At 42.6% G+C, this 9,450-nt stretch overlaps 1 protein-coding gene across 1 annotated transcript in view; it reads right to left on the bottom strand.

Moving 5' to 3' along the window:
• Positions 1-2,737: 2,737 nt before the first annotated feature.
• The window catches only part of FBXO8 (F-box protein 8), a 57,033-nt gene continuing 50,320 nt past the window's right edge, over positions 2,738-9,450 (bottom strand). Inside the window, exons 4-7 of the mRNA XM_075334867.1 lie at positions 8,934-9,060; positions 8,527-8,645; positions 7,467-7,663; positions 2,738-3,915 (exon numbers count right to left, since the gene is read on the bottom strand). Of these exons, the coding sequence (XP_075190982.1) occupies positions 3,728-3,915; positions 7,467-7,663; positions 8,527-8,645; positions 8,934-9,060 (631 nt within the window). The 3' untranslated portion in view covers positions 2,738-3,727. The remainder of the gene's footprint in view (positions 3,916-7,466; positions 7,664-8,526; positions 8,646-8,933; positions 9,061-9,450) is intronic.

The raw sequence follows: 9,450 nt of genomic DNA, 5'->3' as shown, positions 1-9,450 counted from the left end.
TGGAGGAACCATCGGGTAAAGACAGGAGTGTCTTTGTGGTAAGGCGGGAGACCAGGGGGGGGGGGGGTCGACAGAGGGTGGATCGGCCCAGCCCTTTGGGGCATGTGAGGCAAAAGGGTACCGCGACTCCATGAGTTTTTGGTTACCAAAGCGCCTGTCAGGCTTCTCCCTTTGCTTTGTGAGTATATCCTGAAACTCAGGGTGATCAGCGAAAACCTTTTGAGGTTTCCTTGCCCTCTTAAAGGAGACCGCATGGTCAGTGGTAGTGCATGGGGGATCCTCCACATGCAGAGTTTGGTTGATTGCTGCTATAAGGGAGTCTATTGCAGTTTGATCATCTGGGGAGGCTGAAACCAAGGAATCCTCCTGGTACAAACAGCATTTTCCCTCCTCCAGCTCTTCAGAAGCCATGGAGCGTGTGGGAGAGCCTGCCCTGTGTGCTCCCGAGGGAGAGCCCGCTGGAGACACCCGGCCGTGTGCTCTTTTCCTGATCCTTGCAACCGGTGAAGCATGTGCCCAGATTACCTCAGAAGGATCCTCCATAGGGGTATCCTCAGGCTGCGTTCCGTCCAGCGACCCAGAAGGGTGTGGAGGACGACATTGCATAGCCAGCACCAGGTTCTGTGACAGTTTTTCCATGGATTGGGACAAAAACTGTGCCCATTCCGGTGGGCTGGGAAGCCCTAGGCTCTGGGCTGACGGTTGCGGCGGTAGTGGCAGGGGGGTCTTGGGGGGCTATAGGGGCACAGGACTCACAGAGAGAAGAGGTGTGTTTACGTGGTAGCTCAACATGGCAGGCAGTGCAGGCTGAATAATAGACTATGTGAGCCTTAGCCCTTGCATATGTGAGGCCGCATGGCACACTTTAAATAAAAATATTGTAGTGTAGGACTACCTCAAGAGATTTGCCGTGGCGAGGCAGCTGGAAAAATTGCAATTTTTTGCCAAAAATCTAATTTTTCAATAGTACAGTTTGGAATGTTGTGCACACTTTGCAAAACACAATATTTTGAGTAGAGGTTGTTTTTATGCTGTTTTTCATTGTTATATAGGTTTTGAATAATAAACTATGTGAGCCTTAGCCCTCTTAGTGCCTTTTGAATTCTGCAGGAGTATGCTAGGAGGGGGAGCAATGCTCAGCAGAGCTACAGTGAGCAGCACCTTACCAGAATCAGCCGATGGCTGGAGATCTTCCCACGCTTTCCTGGGGGGCGGGGGGGGAGCTTATCGCGGCCACGGGGGGGCGGGGTTTAGCACTAAAAGAGCACAAAGAAGTAGTCAGTGTGCCCCCCCCCTTGCTGTGGGTAGTAAAAAACGGCGTGAAAGGAGCTTCTGATAGTTTTTTTCCCTCACCCTCTAGTCAGCACACAGCTTGTCACTGGTGGTTATCAGTCGGCTTTTCTGCTAGATCAAATTAACAGAGCAGATAATAAACAGCATGAGTCCCTGAGCTCTGTGATTCTCTAGCCACCCCCTCTCCCCTGCCACTGGGAAATTATCTGTGCAGGAGTTTGCAAACAGGAGGGACCTCCCCCCTCCTCCAGCCAGCAAGCTAGGGAAAAGTTAACACTGTGTGTTCAGGATTCCTGGGGCTCTCTTCCTTGCATTAGCCAGGGACTTTCTCATAATAACTACTGTATATTCAGCCCTGGGAGCCTTTCCTGCACAGCCTTTTCTCCCTTTGTCTGGGAAACCAGTCAGGGGGGATCTCACCTTAAAAACACTGCTTCAATTCAGGCAGTGACAATAGCAGAGTCAGCTTGCTGTATCTGGTCACAACGGTGCCATATTCAACTCAGAGCCTGCAAAAGAGGGGCTGAGGAATTGTGCCTCTGCCCTGGGCTTTGGAAAATCGGTGTCTATGGAACCCGTCGTCCAGCCCAGGATCCAGCGTCGCGGGAGGGGGTACGTGTAGGCAACACTTCACGTTCCCGCCCGTTGATGGTAGTGGGAGATCGGTCCCAAAAGGAAACCGTCGCCCTCAAAAAATAACAAACCTTGAAAGGAAGTGCCTCCTACAGACACTAAGCTAAAACTGAGACTGCCTGGCCCGGCCAGGGGGTGTATACTGCAGAGGAGGAGCTATGCTTTTGCATCTACTTAGTGTCCTCCTATGGATAGGCAGCATAAACACCCATGGTCCTGTGTCCCCCAATGAGGCGTCAGAGAAAAAAAAAAAAAAGAAAAAGTAGACAACTTGCAGAAAATATTTGACAGCAAGCAATTGAAACCCGACAAACTGTCTATTAGCATCATCAGCAATCTCGAACTTTGACTGTAATATGCTATAATATAAATTAAGAAGGGAACAGTGAGGAAGATTGCGACCCCCTCTTAGAACAATGTGCCACTCAGGGTAAGAAAAGTTGGGGACTACTCCTGTGTAAATACAAAACAAAATTTAAACTATTGTTGTATCCCCAAAAAGATTTATAGGTCAATGTGATCAGGGTCATAAATGGAAATCATAGAATCATAGAATGGTAGAATTGGAAGGGACCTCAAGGGCCATCAGGTCCAACCCCCTGTAAGTGCAGGTTTTCCTAATTCATCCCAGCTATATGTTTATCCATTTTTCACTTGAAGATAGAATCATATCCATTGTATAGTGTTGATAGCATTTATGAGCGGAAAGGGACCTGTCTATAAATGGGCCTTAGTAGTACTGAACATATTGGTCACATGTCATCATTACTGAGTTGTCCATCGCCAAAGAAATAAATCAAATACAAAAAGCTTTAGTTAAAATACTTTACATATTTAATATTTATATTATGATTATAAATCTCTTTAGTTTAATATGTACAATTTGCAAAATATTAAAAAACAAACAAATGCATTGGTAAATGCGATCCAAAACAAAGTCTAGTGTTTAGTTCCAACACCCTGAAGAAGGCCTACATTATAATGTCAGTTTAACAGTCATAAATGGCTAGGTCAGTCTAATGGCACGGGTGTGTGCAAGACATAAGCAAATCTATTAATAAAAAAAATTATTCTCGAAGAAATGTTCGCTATCCAAGATAGATTGCTAAGAAATGACAGGATGCATCATTAGATTGTAGACAGAGGTTAGAATGACCAGCACTATCGTAACCCCATATTTGCCAACTGGGTCAATGCTTTGGAGAGCTGTAGTAGTAGTTGACTAATGGTTTTCAAGCCTAGAGATTAAAGGTGTTGACTGGGACTGAGATACTGATGACCAATCATCAGACACCCGTCACCTCCACTGCAGTGTTGGTACCTGGAGCCACAGAACCAAAATTACACCCAGTAAGCTTGAAAACCACAGCTCCTTAAACTGTGCAGTCATAACGGTTAGAACAGGGTTCCCCAACTCCAGTCCTCGAGGGCCGCCAACAGTGCATGTTTTCAGTATTTCCTTAGCATTGCAGGGGTGTTTGAATCATCAACTGTGCAGGTGATTAAATTATCACCTGTGCAATACTAAGGAAATCCTGAAAACCTGCACTGTTGGCGGCCCTTGAGGACTGGAATTGGGGACCCATGGGTTAGAAACTACAGCTCGGATCACATCCACTTCAGTGGGATCCAAGCTGTGATACCAGATGACGACCATTACGGAGCTGGGGTGTTCTTACCCCATGAACTTTGAACTTCTGGCACCCAGGTGTTAGTGGCAGACCACCACTGCAATGATATTAATGACCTTTCCTAAGAATAGGTCATTGATATACTAGTCCCAGACAACCCCTTTAAACATTTACACAGCGACATGGCCAACAAGGTAAATGTTGTCATAAAGGTGCCCTACAAATTCTTCGCTAATGTTCTGAGCAGCGCGGCGAGTGTTTCTAATAAACTCCCTCTTCGACATTTTGTTCTTCACATGAGGACTGGCCAAATCGATGGACAGCAAGATCAAAGAATAGCACAATACATAGACTGCATCTAGAAAGAAAAAAAAACACAAGGAAAGCAAGGGTTAATAATGCGCATACTCAACGGATGGCGCAAGAAATAACTGGTATATTTTATATAGCATCAATGCAGTTTCAATTTCAGATATTCTATATTTGCATATGTCTTGGCACTTGGAGTACCAACAGAAATCCAAAGTCACAAGTCTCAGAAAATATTAAAAAAACTTTTTTTTTAACTTTTATAAACTGCTAATTTTTTTTCCATAACTATATCACAAGTTAAAATACAAAGAAATTTGGTATCCCCACAATTGTACTGTCTTTACGTGGCCATATAATGTGTCAATTTTTACCCCACAATGAATGCTGTAAAAGTCAAAATTGCGGTGTTTTTTTCCCCTTTAAAAACAATTTCACACATTTGAGAAAATGAATTGAGTGAATTCAAAATGGCTTGTCCTGCAAAAAATTCCAAGCTCATACATTATATTACAAAAGTGAGTACACCTCACATTTTTGTAAATATTTTATTATATCTTTTCATAGGACAACACTGTGAAGATATGACCCTGTGATACAATGTAAAGTAGTCAGTGTACAGCTTGTATAACAATGTAAATTTGGTGTGCCCTTTAAATGACAACCTGCAGCCACACAGGCATTACTGTGAGTTAATCGCATGACACTCTGCTCCCGCTCGGCTGGGGTGTAAGCCAAGTGTCTTGTCACTGTGATGCGATCACAGCACAGTGGCGGAGGACAGGGTAAGCGCTGAGGAGGAGAGGGAAAGATTAATTTCCCCATCTAATCTATTATCAGCGGATTCTCGCACTGCACTCGCATTACACCGGTATACTGCAAGTGCACTGTGATGTTTCTCTGGCACCCATAGACTTGAATGGGTGCGAGAGAAAAATCAAATTCCACCTGAAGCATGCTGAGATTGTTTTCTTGGTCCAATTAGGGCTGAGAAGAAAAATTGCTCATGGGAGCGGCCACAGAGTAACGTTGATCTGTGAGGAATGCAAATTTTTATCGAATTCCACTCGCTCCGTTTTTCTTGCCGTAAGTCTTTAGCAAAGATGTCTAAAACGCTGGCTACAAAAGTGAGTCCCCCCACCCCCAAGTAAAAATTGTCAATTTGTTCCTAAAGTGTCAATATCTTGTTTAGCCACCATTTGTCTCACGCACTGCCTTAACTCTCTTGGGCATGGAGTTCACTATAGCTTCACAGGAGCCTCTGGAATCCTCTTCCATTCTCCATTATGACATCATGGAGCTGGTGGATGTTAGAGACCTTGTGCTCCTTCACAGTCAGTTTGAAGATGCCTCACCGATGCTCACAGGGTTTAGGTCAGCAGATATGCTTGGCCAGTCCAGCAGCTTTATTCTCAGTTTCTTTAGCATGGCAATGGTTGCCTTTGGGATGTGTTTGGGATAGTTATGTCGAAATACTGCTCTGCGGCCCAGTTTCCAAAGTGAGGGGATCATGCTCTGCATCAGTATGTCACAGTACATGTTGGCATTCATGGTTCCCTCAACGAACTGATGCACCTAACAGCCGGCAGCACTCATGCAACCCAAAACCATGAGACTCCCATCACCATGCTTGACTGTAGGCAAGAAACACTTCTTTGTCTTTGTACTCCTCACCTGCTTGCTTCCACACATGCTTAACACCATCTGAACCAAATAAGTTTTTCTTGGTGTCATCAGACCACAGCACATGGTTCAGTAATCCAGGTCCTTAGTCTGCTTGTCTTCAGCAAACAGTTTTCTTGTGCATCAACTTTAGAAGATGCTTCCTCCGGGAACGACAGTCATGGAGATAAATTTGATGCGGTGTGTGGCATATTGTCCGAACACTGAAAGGCCGAAACCCACCCTGTAACGTCTGCAAGCAATGTTGGCAGCACTCATCCGTCTGTTTGAAAAGACAACCTCTCAATATGATGCTGAGCGCCATGTACTCAACTACTTTGGTCAACCATGGCGAGGCCTTTTCTGAGTGGAACCTGCCTTTAACTGCTGTATGGTCTTGGCCACTGTGCTGCAGCAAAGTTTCTGGGTGTTGGCAATCTTATTATAGCCTAGGCCATCTCAATGTAGAGCAACATTTCTTTATTTCAGATCCTCAGAGAATTATTTGCCATGAGGTGCCATGCTGAACTTCCAGTGACCAGTATAAGAGTGTGTGAGCGATAACATTAAATATAACACTTGCTTCCCTTTCACACCAAAGAACTTGAAACCCTATTGAGTCACATGACACCAGGGAGGGAAATGGCTAATTGGGCACAATTTAGCCATTTTCACTTTGAGGTGTACTCACTTTTTCGCCAATGGTTTATACATAAATGGCTGCGTGTTGAATTATTTAGAGGGCAATTAAGATTTACACTGTTACATAAGTTGTACACCAACTACTTTACATTGCATCAAAGTGTCATATCTCCAGTGTTGTCCCATTAAAAGATATAAAATATTTACAAAAATGTGAGGGTGTACTCACTTTTGTGCTATACTGATAGCTTTGTCGATGGGTCTGGATTTTGCAATGTATGTTTACGGGAATAATATGAGCTAAACTACAAGACCACTGTAAAAGACAGACTCAGAGAATTCTTGTACTAAAACTAAACGCAGTAATTTGTGGAGTATTATCCGCCTGGCAGTACCAGGAACGTTATGGCTTATACTATCATATAGCTCTGACTTATGATGACACTCACATCCACACAATTGGGATAGCAATGCTTACAAGAGATGAATAACTGGTTGCCAACCCTGGCCTCGTGACAGGAGATGATCTGTGCTATGTGCTTATCCATAATATTGGCAATTTTACAACTAATATTTTTTATATTTGAACGCTTTCCAACTCCATGTGTTTTTACTTCAAGTACCTATTCCTGAGCTACAGAATAACCGATATATATAAAAAAAAAAAAAGTACAAATAATAAATATTATTATTATTATTATTATTACTATTACTAATAATAAAAAGAACATGATTATTACTTATATAAATCCGCTGCACACGTCTGCTCAGGGCAGATCAAAGTGCGCCTGTGCAGGACCTCACTGTCGGCTAGTGTAGATAACGTAGAAAGTGTCATCCACACTAACTTCAGAAGGAGGACAAAGATGGCCAAAAGAGGAGGCACGGGACCCGGAGAACGGAGACGCCCATCCAACCAGTCTGCTCCACACTGACCGTTAGGTGAGTATTATAAACATCCGGTGACAGGTTCCCTTTAAGTCCCTAATCTAGAAGAGCAGCCACTAACTCGTCTCCAGCCAAATCTTCATTTTGGTTGTAGTTGACCATCAGAGATTTCTCCACCATTTTTTATGTATTGATGGTATTGGTCATAGATCATTGATTAGTTGGGGTCTGACACGCCAAATATCAGTTTCAGACTGCTACATCATGAAAGAACATGCCACACATTGGGAACAGGACTAAAGTCCCTTTGTCGGTGAGAGGCTCAGTGGTTGGTCAGACCACCACGAATCAATATCTGTTGAGACCTCAGCTGATCCAAAACTTGACAAGTCTAAAGTTTAGTCTTACCAGGGCTGAGACCAAGGTCTCGTGCTAGTGTAGGGTTACAAGCACAAAATCGGTGTGAAAATTTTGTGATGAGTGTTTCTAGGTATTCCCCTCGTTCTTCAGGTGCATGTATGTGCCGGAAAAATTCTCTCAGTGCATTTGGTAGAAACTGATTGCTGAAGTTGTGCAATGTTATGAGTTCATCTAATACATCTCTCCTAGAAAAGAAAAAACAAAACAAAACTTAATATACTTTATATGGGTAAGATCAAGCATATGACATTAATAGAGACCGTCAGGGAGAAATATTCAAGAAGTGTGCCAGTCTCTACCACACCGTAGCAGGCTGTCCTCAAAAGTTCAACACATTCAGACCAAGTGAGATGAAAAAACAGTGTCCAGGCAAAATGCCATATTCATCAAGAAATACACCCAAATATAAGGTTCCCCCGAACGATTGATGTGATTTCAAGATCTATCATATAAGGCATCCAACAAGGCAAAATCTGAGGAAAGAACTTTAACTACTGCACTAAGTGGCCTTTTATAGCTTTGGAGTTTTGCTTTAAGGCCTTATGTTCCCTTTAGATTGGTTATGTAGCCTTAAAAAAAAAAACCAAAAACGGATGCCTTCTATTTTGGAGGAGCCATCAATTTTAGATTGGTGGGAATCTATCGGCACTTGTCCAATCAGCTGTTTGTAGAGGCACTGAAGCACATTCAATTACCGCAGATCTTCAATGGTTGTAGCGGATGCATGCCGATTCCTACTCGCCTGTACTGTATTTTTGTAGTGGCCTTACAAGATATTGCATCGTTATCCTATTCACTCTAAACAGCTGATCGGAGTGAGTGTCGTCCGCCAGACACCCACCAATGTAATATTAATGACAATTTTAAAAGAGTAGTTAACTTTAACATGAGGGCACAGAAAACAAGTGAAAAAAATAAGTTAAAAAAATAAATATCTAAAAATATATGAACAATGAAAATGATAAACCAGTTATGTTCAGTTTCAACAGTATACATGCACAAGTGTCTATCCAAATGCAATACCACTAGAGAATCAGTCTCCCTTTACCTTTCATCAAGATATATCCTTAATTTCTTCCAGTTCAGAGTTCTGGTGTAGAAGATGTACTTTGCAATTTCATTTGGTGAGTCATCAAGTATACCCCTGGATAAAAAATATTCAATTCCCTAGAGAAAGCAAAAGGAAACCATCATAAAAGAAAGAAGAAAAAAAAAAAAAAACCCACCCCAAAAAGCTTAGAAAATGTAATAATCATGGCAAGAAGAACCCTAGGCTTCCCATGATCCTCTCCCATCCCTCAGTTGACCTTCATCCTTAATCTGTCTTCCACCATACAGTCATATGTAAAAGTCACCGCTGCATTTAGGCTAAGAGAACATACAACCGGTACATAATTTATTTTTTATTTATGATCGCTGTAAAGAATGTCTGCAGCCATGGAATACTTGTCCTACCTCATGTGGATTAGCGTTAAAAGTTAGACTTCCTTCATCCAGGCGCATGTAGAGATTTCGATACGAAAATCCTGGCGGGTGTCTCTTATTGTATATGGAACAATGTCCCCAGGTAGATTTGCATAACCTGAACAATAAGAAAACATCATTCATTTTTGACAAACACAATAACTATAATATATATTGGGTGCTCTCTAATGATAGAGAATATATATTCACATATTTAGGTAGTGACATCAAGGAGCTTATCCCCCAATTAAACGTCTACCATTTATGTAGAGAACAGATATGCCATGCATGAGTAATCAATGTAGAATACAGCTAGAAGAGCACTGGGGTGTGATGGTGCATTTGGACGGCTTCCACCAAATTTTTTTTTCTGGGTTTGGGCACAAGTGCCAATACAACCATACTACTACTTTCAAATGTAAAGGCATGCTGACAGGTTCACTTCTGTCACCAGGGTTTTACCACTGAATTTGAGAGAAACATTCTGTGGGGGCAGAGATCACTTACT

Source organism: Anomaloglossus baeobatrachus, chromosome 1 (genome assembly GCF_048569485.1).
Source record: "Anomaloglossus baeobatrachus isolate aAnoBae1 chromosome 1, aAnoBae1.hap1, whole genome shotgun sequence".
Classification (NCBI taxonomy): Eukaryota; Metazoa; Chordata; class Amphibia; order Anura; family Aromobatidae; genus Anomaloglossus; species Anomaloglossus baeobatrachus.
This window is presented reverse-complemented; position numbering and strand designations above follow the sequence as displayed.